Source organism: Brachionichthys hirsutus, unplaced genomic scaffold (assembly GCF_040956055.1).
Source record: "Brachionichthys hirsutus isolate HB-005 unplaced genomic scaffold, CSIRO-AGI_Bhir_v1 contig_960, whole genome shotgun sequence".
NCBI lineage: Eukaryota > Metazoa > Chordata > Actinopteri > Lophiiformes > Brachionichthyidae > Brachionichthys > Brachionichthys hirsutus.
In genome coordinates, this window is record NW_027180733.1 from 1 (window position 1) to 14082 (window position 14082).

General features: G+C 45.2%; 3 protein-coding genes across 5 annotated transcripts; 2 read left to right on the forward strand and 1 right to left on the reverse strand.

The window, feature by feature from the left end:
- Window positions 1-1264: 1264 nt before the first annotated feature.
- On the forward strand, window positions 1265-9225 carry LOC137916585 (epsin-3-like). 3 transcript variants are annotated; one of them, XM_068759576.1, is made up of 10 exons: window positions 1265-1862; window positions 3054-3172; window positions 4060-4137; window positions 4556-4648; window positions 4984-5067; window positions 6182-6311; window positions 7077-7244; window positions 7334-7417; window positions 7508-7738; window positions 8266-9225. In XM_068759576.1, the coding sequence occupies exons 1-10, from the start codon at window positions 1265-1267 to the stop codon at window positions 8550-8552; spliced, it is 1872 nt and encodes a 623-aa protein (XP_068615677.1). In that variant the 3' UTR covers window positions 8553-9225. The 3 variants fall into 3 exon arrangements, with proteins under 3 accessions (XP_068615677.1, XP_068615678.1, XP_068615679.1); XM_068759577.1 differs by having other exon boundaries at window positions 7080-7244; XM_068759578.1 differs by lacking the exon at window positions 4060-4137.
- A 501-nt stretch (window positions 9226-9726) lies between these two features.
- On the reverse strand, window positions 9727-11881 carry LOC137916588 (ADP-ribosylation factor-like protein 16). Its single transcript, XM_068759582.1, has 5 exons — window positions 11767-11881; window positions 10406-10461; window positions 10195-10314; window positions 9985-10100; window positions 9727-9892 (listed from the first exon to the last, which is right to left on the reverse strand). The coding sequence occupies exons 1-5, from the start codon at window positions 11879-11881 to the stop codon at window positions 9727-9729; spliced, it is 573 nt and encodes a 190-aa protein (XP_068615683.1).
- A 288-nt stretch (window positions 11882-12169) lies between these two features.
- LOC137916586 (ketosamine-3-kinase-like) lies at window positions 12170-14002 on the forward strand. The gene is made up of 6 exons (XM_068759579.1): window positions 12170-12310; window positions 12523-12674; window positions 12794-12885; window positions 13004-13086; window positions 13188-13310; window positions 13397-14002. The coding sequence occupies exons 1-6, from the start codon at window positions 12170-12172 to the stop codon at window positions 13733-13735; spliced, it is 930 nt and encodes a 309-aa protein (XP_068615680.1). The 3' UTR covers window positions 13736-14002.
- The last annotated feature ends 80 nt before the right edge of the window (window positions 14003-14082 follow it).

Genomic DNA, 14082 nt, shown 5'->3' on the forward strand with positions numbered 1-14082 from the left:
GGTTGATTTTTGACAGATTGCTGCATGTGTCTTGATTGTAGCAGTTGTTTTTCCTAAATGTAATCCGATTATTTTAGCCTTCACCGGAAATAATCTTCATTATGGCTGAGTTCAGAACCAAACCAAACGGATCGGATTAGGATCGTGGCCCGAGGTTCGGTTCCGCTGCCACGCTGATATGTCATCAGGAATGTCACATTTTTATTTGAGCTTCCCCTTCTGGGAACCAGTAGATCAAACTGGGAACTTGGATTAAATCACTGACACTATTTTTAGGCTCTCATAGCGACAAACCAATTTAGTGGAATTTACTCATGGCCACGTCAAGATTTTGGCATTTAGAAAAATAATTTGACATTTTATTGTAAAAAAAAGAAAAGAAAAAGAAATGAGCCCCTTGAAAGCCATCGCTCCCTTTATAATATTTTAGTATTGCTTAATCATGACACAGCGCTTTAGTGTAGAGTGAAGGGATGGATTATTGATCAGTTATCACCAACACTTGACTCACTGGCCTTATTTTGTGCGGGGAAGTCCGGGCAAAGCGGAGATCTCTTTCAAAAGAAATATTTTTAAATTAAGATTAATTATTATTTTTTGTTCTGCTGGGTGTAACCTGTGCATGCTGTGAGTCTTCAGATGCTCAAAGGCCTATATTGCTGCTGTGATGATGTAATCGGGTCAGAAAAAGAAGGGCAGTTGAGCCCCTCCCTCGCTTCTGATGACCCTCCTTATACACAACAGGATACTCTTTGTTTTTACCGGGACCAAAAGATTCCTTTTTCCCCCAAAAAAAATTCAACTGAGAAAAAAAATGTGCCCGGCAGCTGATCCGATCGCTTCTTCTTCGGGAACAGTGCGCTGTCATCACCTCCGAGTCGCCGGAAAACAAAACTGAGCCAAGGTGTTGAGTTTCACATCACTCAGAGGGCCTGAGTCGGTCGTCTTACTTTCCAAATCATCTTTGCTGCCTGCAAAAAAAACAAAACAAAAACTATCCGGGCCGCTTGTTGCGAGTGCCGTTAGCGATGGTTTATGAAAGGAAGCGTAACAATGTTTAGCCTCTAATTTGTGCATTCTCTCCCAGCAGGATCACACCTTTCTCTGAAGTTCCCTGTTAAAGGAAGTTTCCTCTGCATTCCCCCCCCCCCCCCCCCCCCCACCACCACCACCACCCGGTTTACTGGTTTCTAGCAAGCGGCCGTGCCAGAGGCCTGCTGTTCTCCTTTATACCTTCTGCCACCGGTGCAACTCTGCCGCCATCATGCAGACCTCGTCGCTCCGCCGCCAAATGAAAAACATGGTCAACAGCTACACAGAGGCCGAGATCAAGGTCCGAGAGGCCACCTCCAACGACCCCTGGGGCCCGTCCAGCTCTCTCATGTCTGAGATTGCAGACCTCACCTTCAATGTCGTGGCCTTCACTGAGGTCCTGGATATGATCTGGAAGCGGCTCAACGACCACGGCAAAAACTGGAGGCATGTTTACAAGGCCCTGACCCTGCTGGACTACCTGATCAAAACGGGCTCTGAGCGCGTGGCCCAGGAATGCCGTGAAAACGTGTACACCATCCAGACGCTCAGAGACTTCCAGTACATAGATCGGGACGGACGCGACCAGGGTATAAATGTCCGAGAGAAGTCCAAGAACCTGGTGTCTCTGCTGCGAGACGAGGAGAAGCTGACGAAGGAGAGGAGCCAAGCGCTCAAGACCAAGACGCGCATGGTGGGGGTCAGCAGTGGCTCAGGCTCTGGATCCCTGCCGCCTCCATACCCGGGGCGCCACGCCGGCCATCCCAGCTCGGCACGGCTTCACGCCGATGAGTTTGGCACGTGCAGAAGCACACCATCCTCCTTTTACTGTGAGTAGATAGAAGGTTGAACTATTGTTTTTTTTTGGTTGTTTTTTACCTCACCTTGATTATACCTGATAATCCGCCGTACCGTGATCAGAATGAGTCAAATAGCATCTAGAAATGACAGGAAACGACACGCATGTACTTCCTGAGTCCTTGTTCACTTTCCGTTTTGCATTTGTTGGGCTGATGAGAAAGGCTAATGGAAACTCAGTTAGATTTTTCATCTCAACATTTACACCCCGAGAAGGGGTTAATAGATTTGCTCTTTTTTTTCTCGCCTTGGATGTTTCTAAAGAGAAAATGCTCCGGGTTTTGCTGTGCTGATGGCGGGTCACCGGCTTTCCTTTCATTCTCCTGTTCACATGCGTGTCAGCCAAACTGGATGTACAAAAGAGACGAGGCCCTGTTTGAGCTTGCCTCAGCCAGGGGTGAACGTTTTTGTGAGGTGATGTGTTTTATTCAACGATATTGAAGGCATTATTACTTACGATCGAGGTCTTCTTTTCATTGGGGCGAATGGACAGACCGCAGCTGATTTGAACTACCATCAAATCGCCAAATGTCTCCGTGGCGTTTTTTCCGCTTCGTGTTCGGTTGCGTGATCTGCAGCGTAGCGTATAATAAAGATGGCTATGTGGGTGTCTCATGGATTCCAGGAGTCTGATGCATGGTTGGAGTGTTTGGGCGGTGGCGCGGGCGGAGGGGGCGGTGTCAGGATGCTGGCAGCAGCTAATTTGCCAGAGAGCATTCCAGATCAGGCGGGGGGGGGATATTGAGGGGCAGCACAGTGGAGATGACATGTTTCTGAGACCTGACATGGCCGACTTATGGCCTGCTGCTCTCTAAAAGAAATAAACCCACCCACATGAATCGGGGTCCTAAGTCCTAAGGTGGGCCCTTGTCCAACCCGTCCATTCCCCGACCCCTCCGCCACCCTGACTTTCCACACAGGCGCACCATTGTTCTCACAGCAGGCGGAGCGAGGCAGACCGTGGCCAGCAAAGGGCAACGACCGCGGGAACATTAGCATGCTCAAACAGAACCAGGTCCGCTCCGACCTTTGAAAGACAGGCTGAAACGTTTCATCCTTTTCCATCTTCTCCCTTCCTCCCAGTTTCCAGCCATCAGTGTTTCTGTCTACATCCGTGTGCCAAGCATCCAATCCCTTTTTTTGCTCCTTGTCCGTCCCTGCAGCCTCGTCTTCCTCTCCCCGGGTCGGTCCGGACATGGAGCAAGCCCGTCCCACGACGAGCGGGGAAGAGGAGCTGCAGCTGCAGCTGGCGCTGGCCATGAGCCGAGAGGAAAGTGAAAAGGTATCTCTGACTGCGAGGGCACACACACACACACACACACACACACACAGGCCTTTCATACACACAAGCCTAGCTGTCCTGCTCCTGATGAAGTGGCATTTGTCCCACACACAGGCTTGGACGCGGTGTGTCACGGAGGTGAGGCGCTCCCACTGGCAGTTTCCATGGCACCATTATTTCCTAGACCTTTGAACTGAAAGTGATATCGTGATCTTACGTGGTCAATAATGGCACTTTGACTAATCAGTGTCTAAAAGGGGGTTTCTCACTGACGAGTGCACGGCTGAGTAGCCAGACAGGATGTGCGCATTGATCCGCAGCCTTGGCGAGGGCAGCAGTGGTTAGTGGGATTTGGCGGGTTGGGCAGCCTTAAATTCCACTGTAGCTGCAAGAGCCAGAGAAAATATGCAGTTTACTGAAACTGGAACCCAAAACTCATTATTTGTTAATTACATTAAGAAAAAAAAACTACAATGGTGAGGTCTGAACGTTGGTCATATATGCGTTGTCACCATGACGACGGACCGCTTGACACAATAGCCTGACATGAATCACTATTATCTGCACTGTGTCAACAGTCGAGCAGCAAAATGAACTGGCTTGCCTGCCGATTAGGTTTTCCTGAACAACTTTCCTGGATCATTTCGGTCGACTTTGACTCTCGGTTGAAGACGTGGCTTTGACTCTTCCACACATTGCGAGCTTTCGCGTTCAATCACACCAATTAGTTGCGTTTTCACCATCAGACTTCTAAATCCACCTATTTTCGAAATCGCCCCGTCACCTGTTCTATTTATTTCAGAAAGAGGAATCGAGCATGGTTTTTTTTTTTTTTTTTCTGTGCCTTTTGATTAGCTGCATTTCTAATCCTTCCTGCTTGACTGTAGTCGCCGCCTACAGTGGCCATCGATGAACAAACCCAACTCCAGATGGCTTTGACTCTCAGCAAGGAGGAGACCCGGAAGGTACAAACATACCAAGACCAGGGATGAGCCATTCTTTGCTTTTCTAGCACGTCTCCTGTTGCTTCGGTACTTTGACAGCCAACCTCACCGGTGCAGTCTGGACCATTCTGAGGAACAACTGCACGTACTAATCAAGCTCATCCCCCCGAACAGCAAAAGCAATGTTGAGCTCTCATCCATGACTAATCAATGCTTTCATCCTACCGTTCCACTAACAGCTGGGTCTCTCCTCTTCATCCAGTTGTGCGATTCACCCACGCCGGACACACTCTGATCTCTGCTGGCGTGGAGCTGAATCCATTTCTGTTAGGGAGGACCTGTCCAACTGCATGCAATGTACTATTAATAAGGCTTCCTGATATTCGGACTTTCGCTGACAAAATGCTGATTGCAGTCCTCTGCTCTGTCCACGACCCAGAAGCCCGTGAAACGCGTAGCCCCCACGCAGGAAATCGACGAGGAGACCCAGCTCCAGATAGCCCTGGACCTGAGCAAAGAGGAACACCAGCAGGTGAGCTTGATTTTATAGGGAACTGCTTGGAGCAATGCTTGGAAGCCAAATTTTGAAGCCCAAATTTGCACAGAGAAGGCAGATTTCTGTGACTGTCCACTTCCAGATCAGGGAATTTTTAGGTTTGACTCCATTGATCACGTTTACATGTCATTGGGTCGTGTGTTGCTGAAAGTGGAAATCACCATTTTCTATTTGTATTTATATATTTTTTGCTCGTGTGCCGTCTTTTAGTCAAAGATACAGGCCGACGTGACGATATTGTCAAATTGCCCCCCCCCAAATCTGCCTGTCGTGCCCAAAAAAAGATGCCAATGTGTTTGTATCTGTGACAGGAACAACTCAGCCGCCAAGGAGACGAGTCGATGCTCCAGACAGCTCTGGAGCGGAGCAAACGTGAGATGGATTCTAAAGGCGGGGTATGAAATATTGGGGATGGGACTACCGTAATAGATGGTTAAAATAATACACAAATGCATTTCAGTCTTGGATGTTTCTGTCTAACCAGCGATCAGATTGAATCAGAATTGCAGCGCGGCTAAGGAAACAATACAATAACGAATGACGGAATGTGATGCGAGATGAAACTTGGCCCAAATGTGTGATTGTTTGGTTCAATGCCCAACAACAAAAAAAACAAATTACAGCATCATGATTTGTATTTTATCAGAGAAAATGAAATGGCAAAAATGACCATTCCCATTAAAATCAAGTGCTATAAGGCAGCGGTCCCCAACCTTTTTCCTGCCATGGACCGGTTTCATGCCGTGAAATCTTTTCGCGGACCGGGGGCGGGGGGGTATACCGGTAATTAAATTTAAAAAGAGGAATATAATCTTACGAATAAACTTTCTATTATGCACTTGCAATAACTATTAAATAAATAATTAATAGTTACACAATATCTACTCACCATAAATTGTGGACCCAATAATTACTTCTGTCCTTCATGGTTTTTTGTTTCATAAATTCCACATTCTTGTCTTTTAATCCGGGTTCTGGTCTTAATGTGCCGAAGCAGAACTTTTTGAACCCTTCATTGCTGTTAACAGAGCGAATCAGCTGTTAATACCCGAGTCTTAGTCCTGGTTTCTCTTCTTGGAGGTCGTTGGCGCCTCTTCTTCCTCCTCAGTAGGACTTTTCTCCTTAGCAAAGAAGCTCTCCAAAGACTTTTGTTTCTTTTTATTAATTTTCGCGAGTTCACGGCTGTTTTTTTTAGCAACGTATCAAGACGCGATTGTTACGTTGGAGAAAATCCGGTCGTTTTTCAAAATAAAACACGTTTTAGACGCTAATAATCGATACAACGGAAATTGTATACATTAGTTGTTCTTTCTTTGCGGCCCGGTAACAAATGCCTCACGGACCGGTACCGGGCCGCGGCCCGGTGGTTGGGGACCCCTGCTATAAGGTGATCACAATATGCTTCTAATAATAACTGGTGCTTCTAATAATATGCTTCCATTCAAACTTGCTGCCCGTGTGTGTGTGTGACTGAACTGACACAATTTTCCTTCCTGCCGATTGGGTCAGACCGCATTCATGGACCTAGTAGATGTATTTGCGGTTCCCTCAGAGCAGCCTCCAAGTTACGACGAATGGAATGACGGCCCACACGGGGCAGCTGCTCGCCTGCGGGGGCCAGTCCCCTGGGACTCCATTGGTGAGCCTCAGATTTTACTGGCTCTGTGTTAAGGTGCTAAATTCTATGTCATATATGGTCAATATCAGTCGTGCAAATATTTGTTCTTTGAAGAACCCTGTGTAGCCTGATGAAGGAAATGCTGGCGTAGATATTGTAAAAAAAAATATCTGTTTGTACTATGTTCACATGCTAAAACTAGAAAAGCACTCAGAGAGCGCAAACCTCCACCAAGCAGCTCATTGCACTCATAACTGGATTTACACCGTCCACATGGTGATCTGGATCATCACTAAAAGGTTCTAAATTGTTCTTAGTATCTTTATACACCAACCGTGAAAAGTAAAAGTGAATCGGAGTAGATTTTTAGCTGATTTTGAATCCATGAATGGGGTTTTCAATGTTAAAGGTTTTTTTTTTTCCTGATCTCATTCTGGATCTGATCCAGAAGACCTTTTTGCATGATAGTGCATATCGGACCCCTTTATGACTCGTGATTTTTGGTGAGTGAATTGAATGCATATTTTGCAAGATATTAATTTATTGGTAAGTAAATGGGAAGATCCAGATTATTTTTATTTTTATTGGGACGGGGATCCGGATCGATCTCAACATTTAATGGGATCTAAATTAGACCAAGACCAATGTTCAGATTTTCTCCCCATCAAGATCCATCCAGCAGTTTTTCCGTAGCCCTGCTAACAGACAAACTCCGTTAAAAACATAACCTCCTTGGCGGCGGTAATAAAATCAAACTTCCTGTAATTCCCTTCTCTGTTATTAAAGAAGGCAGCAGCAACACCTCAAGACAGGACTCTCCCTGGATGGCACCACCAGTTTCCAGCAGCCCCCCTCCACCTTGGGAACCTCCACTTGAGCCTTGGGACGGCCCGCCTAGAAATCCCTCCAGAATTAGCGCCCCAGGCCGGGAATGGGGCTTGGGTGCCACCAAAGGTGGGTTTATGAGCGTGAAGGGGACCCATAAAGCCTTAACCCAAACATACACCATAAATAAATGACATTACATTTTGGTGTCTTTCTAGATCCGACAGGACTCGACCCATTTTTAGTCTCATCAGAACGAAGAGCAGGCCAGCAACTGTCTCCCCGAACTGGAAGCCCCACGGGTAAATGATACAGTGGCTCCCATTGGGATTCTTTACATTTTGCATGCTGGTGATGTTAGAACCACCTTTTTTTTTTTTTGTTGCTATTAGATGGGGATCTGTTTGATGAGGCCATGGATGGAGGTCTGGTGGATATGAACGGGCGAGGGGATGGCAGCCCTGAACTATTTGACATGTCGCGTCTCGGAGAAAGCCTGGTTTCCTCCAGCCCTCGCCGGACACCTGAGGCCTTCCTGGGCCCCGCAGCAGCTTCTCTAGTAAACCTGGAAACCTTGATCACAGCAAATCCTCCAGCGAAGCTCACCAACCCTTTTCTAACAGGTATTTATTGGCCAGTGAGGCAACAATATCTGTGTGTTCGCAGGCATTCCAGAAAAGCTGTTTGTTTTAACGGCTGCAACCTCAGTTCGCTTTAAGACACAAATGATGTGCAAATTGATGTGAACCAATTGTCACAGCTTTGATGAGTGCATTGATGATACCGATTGAATTTTAGCTTGCACAGGGGGGGTCGTCGACTTACGACCTTTGCGACTCGGGACAGCTCGACTTCACGAACGCACTCGCCTGTTGTTTGTCTGTTTACGTGATGTGTTTTTACGACACACCGGGAAGCGAGCGAGCAAATTGAGTGCACAACGGTTTCTGCGGTCTCACCCACGACGTCTACAGCATAATATACGTAGGATAATTTAACATGGGCAGACAAATATAGAACTTATTTTGGAACAATTTTGATGCTTTCAGGGGTGCTAAAACATCGAAGTTCCCAGGAGATGTTTTCGCACCTTTTTAAAGCACCAGTTGGGGAAATATTGATTGTAATTCTAACTCTTTTTTTTTTGCAGCCCTGAGTGCTCCTTCAGCCAACAATCCATTCCAAACAGAGCCTCCAAAACTATCTATGAATCAGATGGGCACCTCCTCGACCACAAACGGCGCCTCGCTTCCTTACAGTGCCTCCTTTCCCCTGCCTGTGAGCCACCAGCCTGCCAGCCTGCCTTCATCTCTCACTCACCCCACCCAGACCCGTCTGGACCTGCCAGGGGTCCTGCCCGAGCCCTTGTTGCCCTTTTCGTCAGTCAGCGCTGATGAATCGCAGGCCTCAGAATTAAGTCAAAACCCTTTCTTGTGATGACCAACGATAATACTTTATGGGAAATAAAAAAAGGGGAATAGCCAATAGGCTGCGCTTGTCAAACGCAATTCTAATCAAGGACTGAACTACGGCCCCAAGGACCCGAATGAAACTATTCTCAGCTGTTTTTATATTGTGGTATAATACAGTAACCCTTAAATTGGTGAAAGCTGGTTCTGCTTTTTGCTGCATCTACCTTTCCTGCTCATGTTGCCATGAATGTAGTACTAGGGCATAACAGAGGACATGCCTTTTATATCAGAATCCATTAGTGTCATATAAAACTTGTTTAAGGCCACAGTTTATTGTAAGTTAATATTCAGATGTATAAAAGCACAGTTTTGGTTAACTTTCCGCCAGTCTCCTGCTCAGTCAGCCGTTTGGGCGACGGGTTCGACTGCACACGATTCCTGTCAGACCTCCCCCCATGCATTGAAATGTCGCCGCATGAGACTTGGCTGACTCTGTACGACCAGATTTGCTGACATAATTGATGTGAACATGGTTTTTACTGCAGTGAAATACATTGCTGGGTTTCCCCTGAAGGAAATGATAGCTTGGAGGACGTGCTTGTGATCCGTTACAAGATTATACGAGAAAGTGTATCGGTATGAGTTTTATTCATTGCTTGGTGAACCACTGACTCATCAAATATAAGGGTATAAATATAACACTGTGTCATTCTTCAGTTGGTTTTTATTATTTAGAATTGTCTCTTTTAAATACATTTAATACAAAAGTCACCACTCCCTTTTCCCAGCACCCAGTTTTGGGTTCATTTTGAGCCCCCTGCTGGCGATGACTGCGAACTGACTGTCACACAAAGTAACCTCTTCTGATTCAGAAATGGTTTAAGTGACGTGTGTGAGCTTATTTGATTTCACAGTCACTAACCGTGCAAACGTTTCACCCTGCCAGGATGCAAGCATCTCTTTGCCCCGTCGCCGTTATGAGCGGTATGCAAGTTTACAAGGAAACAAAGATGCAGCAGCAACATTCTTCTTGCTTTCACTCCCAACAGTAAATATATTATTATTAAATGCCCTTAAACGGCCTGAACAGTCTTTGGACGCTGAGAATACAGCGATCTCATGCTGACGAGGGCTTTCAGGTCATCATTCATAATCCTTTGGCAGTCGTGCCACTCAGCGAGGAACTGACGCACAGCACTTCACTTGACCGTGATGGACTCCAGCCAGCTCAGCACGTCCTGGAGTCCCTGTCCGGAACGTGCGCTGACTTCCAGCGTTGTGATCGGCTGAGCGGCAGATGCAATGATGTCATCCATTCTGAACAGTGATTTGAGTTCTACGAGACTCATAGTGCAAGGCATGTCTCTGTGAAGAAAAAAAAAAAAAAGAACTTAATGGAGCGAATGCTGCGCTGAATCCACCGACGGCAGCTATTGATTAGCACGTCTTGCTATTACCTCTTGTTGAAGAGAATTAGCACAGAAACGCTGAACAGAGGCTCAGCAGAGAGGACGGACAGTAGCTGGATACAGGATGAGGATATCTGAGAAATGTTGACTGAGTCCACCATGAACTGTAAAAAAAAAAAAGAATTCCAGAAATCCATTTTACCCCCCCCCCCCCACCACCACCATCAGATATATGCAGTATGCAAAGAAAGAACGTACAATAACAGAAGAGCAGTCTCTGAAGTAACTCGGCCATATGGGGCCCATGCAGCCTCCCAGCTCTCTCAATGTCACCTTCTTCTTCCTCTTCAACGTCAAGTCCGTCAGGTTGGTTCCCACCTGTGCACGTATTAAAGTACAACGTTACAAAGATGAGCGACATGTCGCATCCAAACTCGTGCCTGCCAATTTGTCCAAACGGTAATATTACCGTAGGAAGAGTAGAAGGAGGTTCCCCCAGCTCACCAACGCCACGCAAACTGAGCTGTGAACATCGGCTAAGAAAAACATTCAGACGGAGCAGTTCAAAGTAAAAAAAAAAAGTTTACTAGAAGCTGTTGAAGTATTCAATCAGTTAAGAAAGTTATAGTTTCTGTCAAAAACTGTCTTGCAAAATTGACGCTAATATATTAACAAAAATCAGCAGAGAAGTATATTATGAGAATGTTTGAGCTGCAGCCAAGGATTCCAAGAGAGATTGAAAAGTGACCCAGAGAAGTCACAACTTTGCTTTCTTTGTCATTAAAAACACAAATTACATTTTTATTTTCTTAATTCTCCACTTTAGATATTGTCATATGAGGCAAAATGATTCAACTCCCATTGTATGTGTAACCGGATGATTGGGGTTAATTGGGCAGGCAGGTGTGGGAGGGAGCACCTGTGGCCCATTTACCACTGATTGGGGGGGGGGGGGGGGGGGCGGCGGCGTATATAGGTGCTTCCCCCTCCCTCGTTCCAAGTCCTCATTTTGTGTTTTCCCCGTCTCGAAGGCGGGTTGGCCGTACAGACTGTCACTGCATTGTCTCTCCTTTCATTTGTTAGTTTTGTCTCCCCTTTTCTTCTGTTAGTTTTGTTCGTAGAGTGTTTTTAAGGAAGTTTTTAGGGTGTTAAATAAATCTTTTGAATTACTAATGCCGTGCTGGTCTTCAGTGTGAGCGGGCCTGTGCGTAAGTGCCGTCGGGAAACCCGCTAGAGCGAGCTGGGCACCAAATTAAATAGATCTTCAGGTTGAAAGTCCTGAAGTGGCGTTGTCGGCTTTGGCAACAATCGTTTGGCCCCATATGCCCAACGCTACATATGTTAAGTTTATTGACAAATTATGGTAAACAATTTATCAGCTGTTTGCAATAAGCTAATCAGTTTGATTAGCTCAACATCATAGATACAGTGTTACAAGTGCAAAACATATCCCAAAATACTCGCTTTACTTATACTACGGTCTTGGTACTCAGTAATTTGTTATAAGTCAGCTACTGCACTTTTGATGAAAAGCATCTCCTGTACTTTTTACTGCACTTGAATCCATCTTTCCCTCTTACTCTGTTCCACAGTAATCTATAGCAAAAAGCGAAGGCCTTTCTGAAAGCAGAATGCTCCTTCAACTATCAGTTATTGTCCTATGTTATATTATTGCTTATATCTCTGTAATATAACAAGTTGAGGCTTACTACTAATACTCTCGCGCAGCTAGCTTGCTGGCTAATTATGCTATCCAACATTCAGCATTTCTTTTTCATGTATTGAATTTAAGTTCTATATAAAAATAAATCGGTTGGGCAGAAAGGATATGTTGAAGACGTTTCAGCAGTAATGTTTTTCCGACGCTAGTTGCTCCAAGAACCAGACAAATGTCATTACCATTCATTTCGCTTTTCCAACAGCATCGCGAAGCCAGTCGTAGCATGCTAGCATGTAGCTAACGTAGAGTCACTCGGCACCACGGTTACTTTCACGTGACCGCAACGCTTCACTCTGATAGGACAGAGTGAAAGCCAATCGTCGCGTTCTTGTTTATGATTGGTTACATTTACACCTGTATACGGAACAAAATGTGTTTACCGTGCCAGAAAGCTTCCTGATTGGTTCGCATGACGGAAATGGTCAAAACGCCCCCCAAAGCCTTGGAATCTACCGTTCAGCTGCATTTTTCTAACGCCATCGTCATTCTTGGTTTTGGGTAATGACAATGACCATGGAAGCGAAGTTAAAGAAAGAGTTAGGGACCACCATGCTGAAATCAGCTGGTCAATCTGGAGGAGGGTGTATTAGCGAGGGCCACAGTTACCACACTGACACCGGGACAGTGTTTGTAAAGACCAACCACAAGAACGAGGTACATTGTGTTTACTTTTACCCTGTTTCGTGTATATCATATTCATAAACATTGTCACACATCCAAGTGTTTGATTGCCACCTAACTTCTGTAATTGAAAGAAATTGAGACCCATACACATTTCTTTTTAATATCTTGTGTTTCTTTTATCAACCTAGACTATATCCATCTCTCTGCACTGCTCAATAGACAAATTTGTTTGTTTCGGTCAGGCCAAATTAATGTTTGATGGGGAGAAGGCCAGTTTGGAGGCTCTTCAAAGGACAGAAACGGTTAAAGTTCCCAATCCAATAAGGGTGATTGAGCTTGACACAGGCGGCTGTGTCTTTGTGATGGAACATCTGGACATGAGAGGCCTTTCCAAGTAAGAGTAGCTTAGTGACATTATTCCATAGAATGCTGATCAGAGTACCGGCAGATGTCAGTTTGAATATATAGATTTATTTTTTTTAATGAAATTCTGTGTGTATATTCCACGTCTAGGTACTCGAAGCACTTAGGAGAGCAGCTGGCTGATCTACATGATTCCAATAAGAGACAACTGGAAAGATTAAGAAAAGAGCAGCACACAGTGGGTAAATTACATAAATCATTCTTCTACCAAATACTAGCCAGTAGCTAACACTTAGGTTTAGTCAGAGTGAACTTCTGCTTAATTAACATTCAACGTATAACTTATTTTCCTGCACACAGGAAAAGGAGCTGGGAAGTCAGAGGTGACTGCCGTTGAACAATTTGGCTTCGGTGTCGTTACATGCTGTGGATATTTACCACTGGTAAAAGCGGCGTTTCTCTCGAGAAAACAGCGCCAAACTGCAGAAATCTTCACCTACATAACCTTATCTTTAACCTTTATTTTCGTTCCCTACCTCCCTAGGAAAATGAGTGGATGGATGACTGGGCGACATTTTACTCCCGGCAGAGGCTGCAACACCAGCTCGGCATGGTGGAGAAATCGTACGGAGACAGGGAAGCCAGAGAACTATGGGCTGAGCTACAGGTGCACCCTCCACTCATGAAAATAAAGCAGGCCACACATCCCTATGACGGCGCGACTAGCTTCCATACTGTGTTTTTAATTTACAGCTAAAGATCCCTCAGTTCTTCCACGATGTGGACATTGTCCCCGCTCTCCTCCACGGAGACTTATGGGGAGGCAATGTGGCAGAGTCCTCCGATGGCCCAGTCGTCTTTGATCCAGCCTCCTTCTATGGCCATTCAGAGTTTGAGCTGAGTATTTCAGGGATGTTTGGTGGCTTCAACAACTGTTTTTACTCTGCCTACCATGAGAAGATTCCTCAAGCACCAGGCTTCGCAAAGAGAAAACAGCTTTACCAACTTTTTCATTATCTAAATCACTGGAACCACTTTGGTGGTGGCTACAGGGGCTCTTCAATTAAGATTATGAAGGACTTACTCAAATGATTGCACTCAAATTCACATGTAGTCTTAAGAGCAGAAATATATTATTGATGGGTGCTGATTTGACACAAAAACATTGTGTCTGTTTGTTGAAGAGATACGATTCTGATGTGTTATCTAGTAATTAAAAAAGATGCATTATTTTTGAATATGTTTAGAGAGAGACAGTCTACTGTTGTTGTTTTTTGCATTCTGTATGTTATGTAATAACTTCCATAGATTGTCTACAACAGCGCTTCAGCCTTCGTTCATCTGGCTTACTTATCTGTTACAGGAAACAAATAAAGCTTTGTCCAAAACTGAATTTTGGGTTATGCTGTGAGAACTTTCTTCATCTTTGATCCCTTTTT